At 44.0% G+C, this 13,898-nt stretch overlaps 1 protein-coding gene across 2 annotated transcripts; it reads right to left on the bottom strand.

Annotated features, from left to right (window-relative positions):
- Positions 1-78: 78 nt before the first annotated feature.
- On the bottom strand, positions 79-13,870 carry LRRC73 (leucine rich repeat containing 73). 2 transcript variants are annotated; one of them, XM_089529684.1, is made up of 6 exons: positions 12,248-13,870; positions 10,082-10,242; positions 7,034-7,156; positions 5,408-5,508; positions 2,697-2,808; positions 79-1,006 (listed from the first exon to the last, which is right to left on the bottom strand). In XM_089529684.1, exons 1-6 carry the CDS (start codon positions 12,517-12,519, stop codon positions 936-938), a joined length of 840 nt encoding a protein of 279 aa, XP_089385810.1. In that variant the 5' UTR covers positions 12,520-13,870; the 3' UTR covers positions 79-935. The 2 variants fall into 2 exon arrangements, with proteins under 2 accessions (XP_089385810.1, XP_089385809.1); XM_089529683.1 differs by having other exon boundaries at positions 83-1,006; positions 2,625-2,808; positions 12,248-13,867.
- Between the last annotated feature and the right edge of the window lie 28 nt (positions 13,871-13,898).

The raw sequence follows: 13,898 nt of genomic DNA, 5'->3' as shown, positions 1-13,898 counted from the left end.
GTGGGTTTTAATAGTAACCAGGCATTAAAGGGTTACTGTGACCCATAATGATTAGGCATTTAAACAGGAAGTGGCATCAAGAGATAGTCAACAAGTGCTGTAAAGTATTGTAGAATGCCACCAGTCTGAAAAGTCACTTGGGAGGGTGGCTGGATCCTTTGCTAGAGTAGTGACGAGCATTTAACCTCAGAGTGCGTTGTTACTAGTGTGGATGGCGGATGGTGTCGATGTATATACCATACGTATTGTACACAGTGGAACTCCTAAGAATAAAAGCCTCATCTGAGAGTAGTTTACAGCATCTCTTTGCTCATTAAGAAAGGGAGAGGTGTTTATCCAGCTCACAAGCTGCTGACTACAGTCACAAAGGTGGAAGATCTGGTGCCAAATGTTGACGTGTTGCCTCACATGCTACGCAACATCAAAAGCGTTTTAACAATCCTCTCCATGTCTGGTTAGAAATAAAAGACCCTCATGAAGCTACAACCATATCATTTCTGTGAATTTTATAAAATTCTACTCAGGACATAGATATAAGCAATAAAAAGAGTATCTGTTATACATAAATATACACATCTGAATAAATAGAACCTCCCCAAAAGATCAGATGAGAGTGGGGTGGAGAGGTTGAAAAATACAGCAATGGGACGATCACAAGCAACTGACAGTCATAGAACACAGGTTAATTTGGGTCAGGTACCAGTGTAGAGCTAAAAGGTGACTTCAGTAAGACACAGTGTGTGGATCTGCAGTCCGAGCAGGTCTAGCAATTGCACATGGGCATATGAGCTTTCAGACTGGCCTAGTGTATACACTCACTTGCAAACACACAGTTGACATTCACACATAATTGTGTGAATGCATTTCTATAAGCACACAGTCTTTCCACATACATGGAATTATATTTCTCATCAGAGGCTACTGGAGTTTCCTGATCACATCTCTGTTTCTGCTAGGAGACTTTCACCAAGGCCGGATGTTACCAAAACCATTTGGGAACTGGAATCTGAAATAGAAAAGTGTAATTTTGCTAGTGAATTGGATGGAAGGTAGAAGTGATCTGTACATAAAGTGAAAGCACAATTTGAAAATAGCAAGGAAACATTAGAGGTAAGAATGCAAGCATCCACAATCCTGAGTATCGGTCACTAAACACGTGTAGTCAGTGCTTTAAGAGTAGGGAGTGTTGTTGAACTTTACCCCCCACCATCCCTTACCATTGTCTAGGCTGGCTGAGAGCCAACGTGGTGTAGTGGTTTGAGTTTTGGGCTACGACTCTGGCGATCAGAGTTTGATTCCCACTCAGGCATGCAAACCCACCGGGTGGCCTTGAGTGAGTCACACACCCTCAGCCCCAAGAAAACCCCATGACAAGTTCGTCTTAAGGTCACTATAAATCAGAAACTACTTGAAGGCACACAACAACAACAAGGCTGGCTAGGGCTGATGAGAACTAGGATCTACAATATCTGAGGAGCCACAGGTCCCCCAAGCTTTCTCAATCTCATGCCCTCCATATGTTTTGGACCACTTCTCCCAGCATTCCTGATTGGCCATATCTGAGGCTCATGGGCCTTGAAATCTCCAGGGAGTGCTCTGTTGGGAAAAGGCTGTGCTGGCTATGTCCAAAGAGCACCCCTCCCCTCATGTTAAGGAAGGACTGATTCTAGAGTCTGCTGTAATATTAATGTCTGGCTATACAAAGAGACAGCCTGTCTTGTGTTGTAACCAAGGAAACCATTACTTAAATGCAATAGTAGAACTCCCATACAGATGTGCTACCTTTTGAACTGTAGTTTGCACACTGCCAGTTTCTGTTCCCAAAGTATGGTCTTTAATGGGAATATGAGGAACTAGTACGAAAGCTAATGCAACAACTTCTTTTGCACAATTAGTGTCAAAGGTGCTACAACAATCCTTTGTATACTGATATCTCAGACTAACATGACTTTGTCTCTGAATCTATGTTATGTTCTGTGGGTTAAGTTCCAGCAACTGCTTCTCACCATTGTAATAAAGAAACAGTACTTTTCTACCTGATAAAATGAGAATACTAAGCAAAACACATTAGACACAAAGTCCCAGTGGCATTCCCAGCCCCGGTGTCACCCGGTGCAGGTGCAGGACTTTGAGAGGGTGGGGCTTATGGAGGTGAGACCAAAAGGGCAGCCTCCCCCCAAGCCTTCTGAGTCCACGGAGGACTCAGAGAGTAGCCTCCCTTCCCCACATGTCCTCCAAGGACTCAGAGGGCAGCCTCCCTTCCTCCTGTGTCTTCCAAGTCCTCTGAGGACTTGGAGAGTAGCCTCTCTCCTCCCCCATGCCCTCTGAGTCCTCCATGGGCAGCTGTCTTCTCCCTCCCTCCATGCCTTCTGAGTCCATGCATGAACTGCTAGATTGCATTTAACTTTAGTGTTGTCATTTGGAGAGGGCAAAAGATTAGATGTCACTGCAGGGGAAAATTTTCATTATGAGGGACTACTGGGATGAAAATGGGTGCTACAAAAATGAGTAATTAACTCTTGTGATTTCTCTGACTTTTTTTTAAAAAATGTAATGGTTTCCCATTCTTGCCAACCTCCATGTCCCAATTTCACCACCTCTCAGTCAGGGCCCAAAAGCCTTACTGCTCTGACAGATCCAGGAGTTCTTCTCTCTGGCCATGACTTCACGAGTCTCCGTCTCCTCCTCTTCCTCACCCTCAGAAAGAAGGTCAGAGATCTGCTGCTGGAGTTCAGGGCTGATGTTGTTTTCCGCCAGGATCAACGTCCGCAAAGCTGTTGGATAGTTTTCCACCATGTCCAGCAGAATCTGAATAGGGCAAGAGCCAGAAACAACTGTACCAGACAGCTCATCTTAAGAGGCCAAACAGCCAAGGAAAAAGAATGCAAGAGATTCAGATCTGCCCAATATACAATGGTTCTGGGCTACATTTCTTTCTGAGCCCTTGATTTATTAGTTGCCTTTGGAACTACGTAGTTCTAAAGGAAATGCAATCCACGCTAAAATCAAACAAAAGACTAAATACAAATCAGAATTTTAAAAACAACACTAAAAATCAATTTTCTTCAGTTACAGGAAAATTTCTCATCAGTACAGACCTATGTTATATCGATGAAGTGTCTATTCTGGTCTAATAGCTATAGATGTATCACCCACAGCTTCTACTACCATATTTCCCTACCAAAACCTGTTGCATGATTGCTAGCTGTACATAAAGTTAAGAACTAGACCAAAGTGAAATTTATGGAAGGGAAACAAAGGTCTAGTTGGAAGGCAAAATCAGACATTTATGGACACCACAGATGGTATAAGGCACTTTGCATGTTCAGGCAAAGAATGAAGTTGGCAATGTAATCCCTCACCTCAGGGGCCGCCTACAGAAACTGACTGGACTGGGAGCTGAATCTTAATTCTACCCTGGTGAAGAGACAATGGAAATGTCATCTTCCATGTCACTTGGGACCAGAAGATGGCTGGGGTAAGGGTGGTCAAGGCAGACCACAGGGAAATACAACTCTAGTCTCTGGGGAATGCCCAGAGATCAGCTACTCTTGCTACTGCTGAACTTTCAACACCACCCCATCTGATGTATGAGGCTACTACCTTACTCTGCCAGTCCTGATGGGCAGCAAGGGCTACAGGATATGGCGGCTCTGCAGAGACTTATGGGCAAAGGAATTCAGCACCTGCAGAATCAAGTGACTGTGCTTACATCCGTGGTGAGTGAAATATGCAGCTCTCAAGGCTGTTTTTATGGACCCTGAGGCTCAAAGACTGCAAAAAACAAGCAAACAAAAAGCAAGTTGCCTCTCGTGGAAGCGGCCTGGAGTGGTGATTCGCTTTTTAATTAGATTGCTGAGGCTACCTGTACTGTTTAATATTTAAAGCTGTATTTCAAAACTAGAAGTCAACTTCCAGTTACTTCCCATATGTCGGCCCTCCCTGCATGAGCCTGTCTGGATTTTGCCATCTTTGAATGAGTCCCTTTTCTTGGTTCTTCCATCTCCACAGCAGTGTGAGAGAGCTTTCTCAGTGGCTGTCCCTAGACTTTGGGACTATCTTTCTATATAGGTTAGGCTGGCTTCCTGCTTGCTGTCCTGTCAGCAGGTGAAAACTGTTGTGTATAACAGATTTTTGGAAACTGACCAAGGAGTTTTAATCGTGTGCTGGTTCCACTGATATTATCATTTTAATGGCTACATTTTTTTAGTGGTTCTAATGCTATACACTTGTCTCTCCACATTTGCTGGGGTTAGGGGCACAGAACCCCTGTGAATGTGGAAAAACCACAAATATGTATTTACCTGAGAGAACACCTCTCTGGGAATCTCTAGGTCCCCCAGTGCAACTCTGTAGTCAACATCTGCCAGATGTTGACCATAGAATTGTGCTGGAGGAGATACAAATGCCTAGTGGAGTGTTCTCTCTAGGATCTCTAAGTTCTTTGATATGACTTTGGTTAAAGTTGACCATACAGTTGCGCTGGAGGACCTAGATATTCCTCGAGAGAACATAATATAATACATGAATAATCAAAGCTGCAAAAATCAAAGCTGCAAATGTGGAGGGACGAGTGTAGTTTATATTTTAACAATAAGCTTTTTATGTTTTTACCACCATGTGCATTTATTTTTCTTTCTTTTAACATCCACTCTCTGCCTTGAGTTCCAGTTCTGGGGGGAAAGCAGGATGTGAACAAACAAAAACAGCAGCTCTTCTATTCGTGATGCATTTTTCTGTTTTTAGCACTTTCACTGATCTGTATGTCCCATCAAGCCCTCAAGAGGCTGAATACTGGCTCTGAGCCTAACCAAAATTGCCTACTTCTTCCTTGTATCAACCTAAACTGGGATATGCAGTTTCTGAAGAGTTAAACTTCTTCTGAGATGTGTTGTTCACAACATGAGGCATCTTAAGTGCAAAAAATGTCCATAGTGTGTATGTGTATATACGTTTTATTTATTATTTTAAAAATGGGAAAGGCCTGAAATGGCCATATCCCATATCTTGGTACGTGCATGAAAAGAACCTAAAGTTTCGTTGGAAGTCAAAACCAGAGATGCCATCTTCCACCCCAATTCCACCTAAAGAAACTGATTAAACTGGCAGTTAAATCTTGGTTCTTATACTGGTAGAAATACACTGAATGTGTAATTTTCTCTTGATCCCAAGTACATTCAAGAGAACTGGACCTCAGAAGACATATCTTAAAAAAAAAAAGGGGGGGGTTGGAGGGCATAAAGAGGTCTCTTCCTTGCCTCTATCAAACAAAGACCTTTTATATGCAATCTATGGCTCCTCGGGTACTTTATGTAAGAGGGGGCAAAATACACTTGGAGTAAATGATGGACAAGACTTATGGCATGGAAAAGGAAATGAAGGCAACCAGCAGCCATGCTCCCCTTACCAAGGCTGATTGGTTGGTAAGTCCTGTTCCTTCCAAGTCCAAAACCTCTAGGGTCCGACTGGATGCCACAGAAACTGCCAGCATCGCCGCTATCTGGTCACCTATGGAGCAGAAAGCCAGGAGATGTTAGTAGACTTCATGCGGGCCATGTTCTACGTGCCCAAAAGCAGTAGCATTCACAGGGCACTATGGCACCTCCAGTCCCATCTCTTCCCACAACCTTCACCTAACACCAGACTAACACTTAACTACTAAATGCTAGGGACAGATTCAATAGATGCCACTTCCCCCTATCTTTTGATAAATTGTTGCACCTGTTGAATTTCCTGCCTGTTAAAGCACAACACACTAGGGAAGGAGTGATAACTCAGTGTTTATGCTCTTCTTCCCCTTGCAAGTTGGCAGAAAGGAAAGGGATGCTCTGGGCACAGCTGGAATGCTGCTCCCTCAGCCCCGGGGTAATACCAAGAGAGCTTGCTCTTTATTGTAGAGGCAAGTTAAACCTGGGCCCCTGGCATTCGAGGAACTAAGCCTTGGCAAAGGAGAGGCAGAAGGAGGGAATGCCTCGCCTAGTTTGGGAGGGCAGGAGCAGGTAGCGTGTGCTGAGGAGCAGCAGCTCCTGTTGGTTTCCCTGAGGCAAGATGGGGAGAGAAGAGCCTGCCCAGTCTAGTCTGGGTCTCACCAGCTGCCAGTTCTGCTCAAGCAGCACAGCTGTAGAGAGAGAAAGTTTCCATGGCAACCATGGCCGGGCCTTTACTTCTTGCTATTTTTTGAAGAAGAAGCTGGGGGAAGGGACACGTCATGACTGCCAAACAACGGTAGCCTAGGGGTCCAGCAAGAAGGGGCATACAGCAGAAAAGGTAACATCGAGCACAAAATATATTGCCATGCTAAAAGTAGAACGAGAAGCTCATCACCATAGGGCTGCCAAATGTGGAAGGTTCTTCCCGGCCCAAAGGGTAGGCTGGGAGCAAATCTCAATGTCTGTAGAACATAAGAGGCTGTCATCTTTCCAGGTTGAAAAACGTTACAGTCGTCCCTCCTAACTCATGGATCTGAGATCCGCGACCTCAATTATGCACGGAGGGGCATATCCCCCATATAAACAGAGGGCCAAATGTATTACATTATTACAGTGATCCCTCCACATTTGCTGGGGTGAGGGGTGAAGGACCCTCGTGAATGTGGAAAAGTTGCAAATAAAATAAACACTATTCCTTTTACCTAACAACAACAGCATTATTTATTTTCTGCCTCTCCTTAAGGCTTGAAACTTGCTGAGGATAATTCAGTAGCAAGCTAGGGTCCATTCACACTAGACAATTACAGTGCTAGTATTCCACTTTAACTGCTCTGGTTCCATCCTATGGAATCCTGGGCTTTGTAGTTTGGAGAGGCACTGGAGCTCTCTGGATGAGAATTCTGAATGTCACTCTCTAAACTGCAATTCCCAGAATTCCACAGGAGGGAACTATGGCAGCTAAGGTGAAATAAAAGTGCTATATGTGAATGGGCCTCCAGATATTCAATTTATTTCTTCATTGTTAGCTGTTATCAATCCTACATAGTCTCCATAACTCAAAAGTAGGGGAGGGGGGAAGACTTGTATGTCTATGCTCCTCTCACCCAGGGGGTTGTAGTCCAAGTTCAACACTCGCACCTGGGAACTGTGAGCCACTGCAATAGCCAGGCGCCCCCATCCTTTGGCTGTGATGCCAGGGTTAGCACTTAGGGTCAGCTCCTTCAAACCTAGGTCATAAGCAAAAAGCCCATTAAGACAGCACTCACAAGATTTCTTGTGAATTAATCAATCAGTACAGACTGCATATTGCCTTTTGTTTCACCAGAAAAAATCATGGTTATAGATCATGATCTCCATTTTAGGCTCAATTTCAGTGTCATTAGAAGGCTATATAACTTTTTTTTATATGATGTTTAAAATAACAGCCAAGATTCTGCATTGTCAAGACAATTATAATGATGGAGCCCCATCATTATAGCTGCTTTTGCAAATGCCTCTCCCAACCCCTGCGAAAACAAACAAACAAACAAACAAACAAAAACCCAAAAACCCGACCTCTAGACTTAAGTCAAGCAGTGCCCCAATTTAAGGGTTTCCAAGGCACTGCAGATTGGTAAATTATGACTTTAGTGCTTACCTGATCATGGGGCATGTTGAGACAGGCAGCCAGAGAGGCCTCTTGGGGTTCTGCCGCAGCTGCTTGTCTCAATACACCTCATGACCATCCAGGAGAACACTAATAATTTCCCAGCAGCCCAATCTGCAATGCCTCAAAAACTCTTCAGTTGGAACATTACCTGACTTCAGAGGTAAGTTTGGGGGGGGGGGGTCACATTTGGTCATTAACAACCACAAACATCCGTCCCAAAGGCTATGAGATCATAAGTGCAGTTTACAACCTCATACTGTAATTGTTGAACAGCATGCCAGCCATCATTTTAATATGTGTTTTATTATTGAAAATTACACATAGATTTTTAAAATTACCTCTCTCTCTCTGTGTGTGTGTGTGTGTGTGTGTGTTTGCAGGGTGAGGGTGGGTACTCTATATACACAAATCATTAAATGCTTTTAGGAACAAAAATGTCCCAAATCTGGTGGCTGACACAGGAAATAAAATAGCACCCACAATGATGATAAAAGTAATAAAAGGAATGCTGTTAAAGCAGCGGTGGAGACTTGCTGTCCTCCAAGTTGGGATGACTTGTTTGGTTAATTGGAGCTTACAGCACTACCGCTAGCAAACATAGTAACAGGAATGTTGGGAAGTGCAGTTCAAGTGCATCTGGAGGCTCACACAATTCCACCCCTGCTTTTTCAGCACTCTGAAGTCTGCCACCTAAGGTCTGCCCTAGTAGCAGCAGTACTGGTCTGTTTCAAGAAACAAAAAGTTGTGGTTACAGCATATGAAAGAGAAAATGAAATCTGGGCCAAATCATATTGTGAACACTTAGAATATGACATATTAATGGTTGCCCTGTGGCTGTGAATTCACTTATTCCATCTTCTTATAATCAGGACAAATGCTGTTGACTATCGTGTTGACCACCTTTTCCACAATACATATACTCCTGGCCAATTGGGACTGATCATTTAGTTAGAAGTGTCGCATAAACTGGGCTAAAAATAACCAAAAATTAGAGCATGTCATGCTAAGGATGGAATTCTGTTAGTGACTTGGTGCTGCAGAAGAAGACACCCAGCACCTCTGTGCATTGCTCCCACAGGCATGCAACCTACCTTTCTGTTGCTGGCATCCTTCTGGGCCTCCCCAGTGTCCCCCAAAAATCCAGAAGGACTGCATCTGCCTGCAGAAACACAGCTGGATACTGCCTGGCTGCTCCACATCCTCCCCCAGCCACTAAAGCACTGTAGAGGGGGCACACAAAGGTAGGTTGTGCGTGTTGGGAGGAGGAGAGGAAGCGGAGCTATGCCTGGTAGAGCATGCAGGATTTCAGCCTAAATTAGCTTCTAACATGTTAAAAACAAAACAGTTTGAATTATGGTTACTGAATGGTTATCTGATGACAGACTGTTTGAACTCCTTTTCCTACACTAAACTTGGTCATCTGATTTTCCCAGTCACACTATTCCAAACAAAGGGACAGCAAGTTGCAAAAGGAGTAAGTGTTGATAGGAGCATAAAAATAATTGTTCTTTCAAGAAAGAGTTTGGTGAGATGCAAAAAACACAGATTTACATTTTGGGTCATCTTTTGAACTTTGGAGTGGTTCCAGGCACAGAAGGTCTTCTTTTTTCGGATACTGAGGCATGGGGTGAAGACAATAATGGAATCAAGAGCAGAACAAGAGGAATTTAAATTCAGTCAAAGCTAGTCTTGGGTACTCTCTCCTTAGAAGAATTTGGTTTTTAACCGAGGATTATACTCTCAGCAAAAGAGTATTTGGTGTTATTTCTGAAGAGCATAGTTGAATAAGATTTACGCAAGGGTATTTCAGATAAAGAACTAGCTTCATGTGCTGACTTTTATGTTAGAGCATCAAGTCTAGGTTGCCACTTCTTCTTTTCATTTCTAGTACTGCATACAAATCCAGATCCCTACACAGACTCTGTGGGAATGGTGAGTTTTAGTTAACAACACAGCAAAGTAAAATTACTCCTGTTCTCAATACTGTACATTCTTTCTCAGAGTGGAAGTCAGTTAGCTCTCTGAAGATTCCCCAGTCAAGACAGTAACTTCACTAGAGTTGTGTATATGTGCAGTGTGTAGATTCAACTGTTGATTTATAGCAACTCATGAATTTCTTTAGACTTTCTTAAGCAAGGAACAGGCCTTCCTCTTAAATATAGCCTACAGCACCTGATATTTATTGGTGGTCTCCAAGCTGAGTAGTACCCAAATCTGATTAGCTTCTAAGATCAGACAGGATCTAGTGCCTTCATGGTATTTATCCCAGGCTGGGAGAAACATGGGATATAAATAAAAATAAGGCTGTTCCCCAGAGTTGTACTGTACTGAAAACTCAATGATCCAGTTTCATGGGGCAGGCATTCTATTCTCCCACCTTCCTGACAAAAAGAGAACAGTTTCAACCACTATGCTCTCCCAGTCTGCTAACAGAATAATCACACAGTGTAACCTAAGATCATTAGAATTCCAGAGATATGCAAATAAGTCCTCTTCTGATTACCTGACTTGGCTCCATCAGGAGGCAGAAGGCCACAGATCAAGTTGATACCTTCATCACCCAGCATGCAGTCCCCCAGGTCCAAAGCAACTAGTGAGGGATGGATGGAGAGTGCCGGATTGAGGAACGCTAGACCAGCATCGGTCAGGGGACTTCCATGGAGGCTATGGGAATTAAAAAAAATAGGGATTACAAATTCCCCTTCCACTGAGTAGCAATGGAACAGTGGAGGAATCATAGGCATATCTACTGTACTCAGATGCAGGGCCCACTGAGTTCCACTGGTTTACTTCCAAACACACACATACACACACAGAGTTTTGCAGTGAAATTCAATTAATGAGGCAGAGTAGCTGCACAATAAATGTTTTGTCCAGATCACATATTGTGACATGCTTTTAGGAGCTGCAACCCAATTCATCAGATGGTTGCAATGGACTCTGAAATAGGCTTCCTTCAGTATTCTCTGACCCATGTAAATTTCTATTTTTACCACAATAGGTTTGCTATTCTTTAAGATGGATTCTGATGTTTTTGCTGCGACAGAACAAGAAATTCACCACACCAAAAAATGAAGAACTGCAACTATCCCACACTTCCCTCCTGGAACAGCAAATACTAGAAAGTTATGTTTTCATTTTACTTTGATAAGGAATGCATTACAAGTAATGTGTGTGCTTGTGCATTCAAGTCACCCATCAATTTATGGCAAGCAACAGTGGCATCTAAATAGATGTGGAATTCCAGTTTGAGAATCAGTGAAAAATGGGAAAAACTTTCCAGTGGAGCAGGGAAAAACACAGTTTAGCATTCTTATTTTAGACTCATAACTACATACACTGCATAGATTGTTGGATTTATCTGAAGGGCTCAGGGAAGGTAAATTAAGATTATAACAAACTGCAGTCGTAATGACTTTGCCACCTTCATCCCACTACACCACTGGCAGCACCACTGGCTACCAAAAGTCAACAAGAACCAATCTAAGGGTCCTGCCCTGTTCCATTTAAGGACTGCACTAGACCATGACATTTAGAATATTTTAGCACAATTCCTATTGCATTATTCTGCATAACAAATGAAGCTAATTATGAAGGCAGTGCGCTCTTCCTTCTGTCACTGGCAATTTCTGGAAGCAATTTCTCTGCTTCACTGCAGGAAAGAGAAACCTATGGCCCTTGAGATTATACTGGACTCCAGTTCCCAACAGGCCAGTCAGCAGGACTAATGGTCAGTGCTGATGGAAACTATAGTCCAATATATGGAAGGGCACCAGTTTCTCTTTTATGCTGTAGAATATTAATCAGTGCTTGTTTTGCTTGTTAATATCCTGGGCATTTTAATCTAGATGGCTGTAACAACCACCATTTTGGATTAACGTCCCACCTTGCCCTTTAAAGCCTTCTAGGGCTGCATCTGTGCTGTAGAAATAATGCAGTTTGACACCACTTTAACTGCCATGGCTCCATGGGATTCTGGGAATCATAGTTTGCTGTGGCACCAGAGCTCTTTGACAAAAGGCTAAAATGACTCACAAAACTATGATTCCCAGAATTCCACAGCTTTGAGCCATGTCAGTTGAAGTGATCTCAAACTGGATTACCTCTGCAGTGCAGATGCAGCCAATGTTTCTGTACTACAGACACAGACGCGCACATATGTATGCACATAAGTGAACAGAAGATGTTAAGGAGTAATTGAGGTATGCTAAAAATATTTTAGGAAACCAGCACTGATGCTGCAATCCAGTGCATAATTACCTAGAAGGGGAAGACACTCTTTCAGCCTCAGAGGATGGCAATGGCAAGCCCCCTTCTGAAGAAAACTCTGACAGGTTTGCCTTGTCTGTGTGTGTTGTGTGTCTTCAAGTTGTTTCCAACTTATGGTGACCCTATAATGGGGTTTTCTCAGCAAGAGTTGTTCAGAGGAGGTTTGCCATTGCATTCGCCTGAGGCTGAGAAAATGTGACCTGCCCAAAAATAATAATGATGATTTTTTTAAAAATTGTAATAGGTTTGTTAGAATTTTTATTTGTGAGCTGCCTTGAGTCCCTTTCAAGGGAGAAAGGTGGCATAGAAAAATAACATAAAATATGCCTGGCATTTCAGTAAACCACTAATCTCCTTTTCCCAAGATGTACTAAATGGAGCAGGAGGAAGAAGGACTCACAACAAAGACTGGACGGAGCGGTTGGTCTTGAGGGCTTCAGCCAGCTGCTTGACCCGGTTGATGTTGGAGACAATCCCCAGGTTGAGGTTGAGTTGGGCCAGAGAGTGTGACTCGGCCACCCCTCGGCAAATCCGGCCAAAATCCCGGTCGGAGAGCTGGCAGCCCCGGAGGGACAGGAGTTTGATGGAGTTCTCTCTGAGGCTTTCGCAGATGTCGCGGATCTCAGCGCTGGATAAAGTCTCCCCAGAGATCTGGATGGACCCTGGCAGCATCTTCCTCCTTCCTACCTTTGGCAAGCGAGCAAAACCCTTTCAAGATCCAGGCAAGGAAGGGGCAACCCGGACTGACAGCTTTGCAATGCAAAGGTGCCCGTGAGGAGTGTGCAAAGGCGTGCAAAGTTGAGGGCGACTCTGCCACATGAAAGGCACCAATCCTGGATCAGAGCCACAAGGCCCTAGCTGCGAATTCAGGTAAGCACTGCTTTCCCGTCTCGCTCAGACTGGATCTGCGCTGGAAACCTGGATGCAAGGAGGGAGAGTCTGCACAAATCCCAAGGCAAGAGCAGAGAGAGAGAGAGAGAGAGAGAGAGAGAGAGAGAGAGAGAGGAGGGAACCCAGACGAACACTGTCTGGCAGGTTCAAAACTGGAGTATGATCCGGATCAGCCCCTCAGAATAGCCAGGTGTGCGGACTCACGATGCTGACAGAAGAGATCCAGAATGCCAAAACCAGGGATCTTAATCCAGAGCAGGATTTGGATGGGAGCAAAAAATCCCAGCCAAGTTCTTACATGAACATATATAGAGTTATAGAGCTGGAAGAGACCTCAAGAGCCATCCAGTCCAAGCCTCTGCCATGCAGGAATGTGTGTGAGAGAGATATATAATTGATATTAATATATAACTATATTAATATAGATAGACAAACAGACAGACAGAATTACAGTGATGGAAGAGACTTCAAGGGCCATCTAATCCAACCGCCTGCCATGCAAGAATATATATATATATATACACACACAATTTATATTAACATATAACTATATTAATATAAATAGATATATAGCCAGCCAAATAGAATTACAGAGCTAGAAGAGGCCTCAAGGGCCATCAAATCCAACCCCCTTCCATACAGGAATATATATATTAATATATAATTATGTTAATTACATTAATATAGACAGACAGACAGACAGAATCACAGAGCTGGAAGGGACTTCCAGGGCCATCCAACCCAACCCCTTTCCATACTGGAATATATCATTTATATTAAGATATAATTCTATTAAGATAGATAGAATTACAGAGCTGGAAGACACCTCCAACCCCCTGCCATTCTATATCAATCAGTATCTAGTGGTTCCACTGCCTTCCCCTTCCTTCCTTCCTTGCTTGCTTCCCCATCCAGAGCAGGACTCGAACCCAGAGCCAGGCGGCGGCACTCCTTGGGGCGTCTCCGTCCTCCTCCTCAGGAACCAGCAGGGAGCTCCCTGGGAGGCATGGGCCCGCTGCCTGCTTCCTCCGGCGCCGGCGGGGAGGGTCGAGGCTCCTGCTTTGTCTGGCGCTGCGCCGCTTCCCAGGGCCACAAAGGCGGCGGCGAGGGAAGGAGAGCACCGCCGCCGCCGCCGCAGCCTCCCTCTCCGTCTCCTGGCT

This window comes from Sceloporus occidentalis, unplaced genomic scaffold (assembly GCF_023333645.1).
Source record: "Sceloporus occidentalis isolate IW3139 unplaced genomic scaffold, rSceOcc1.0.p SCAF_6, whole genome shotgun sequence".
NCBI classification, from domain to species: domain Eukaryota; kingdom Metazoa; phylum Chordata; class Lepidosauria; order Squamata; family Phrynosomatidae; genus Sceloporus; species Sceloporus occidentalis.
The sequence above is the reverse complement of the archived record's forward strand: the minus strand, read 5'-3'. Positions and strand labels throughout refer to the sequence as shown.

Bases quoted from the DNA above. Each gene is read 5' to 3' on its own strand.
- LRRC73 (XM_089529683.1), bottom strand. From the start codon at position 12,519: ATGCTGCCAGGGTCCATCCAGATCTCTGGGGAGACTTTATCCAGCGCT. The intron at 2,809-5,407 runs GTAAGGGGAGCA...TGCCCTATTCAG, and splicing joins TTACCAACCAATCAGCCTTG to ATTCTGCTGGACATGGTGGA. The intron at 1,007-2,624 runs GTAAGGCTTTTG...TTTCTATTTCAG, and splicing joins CTCCTGGATCTGTCAGAGCA to ATTCCAGTTCCCAAATGGTT.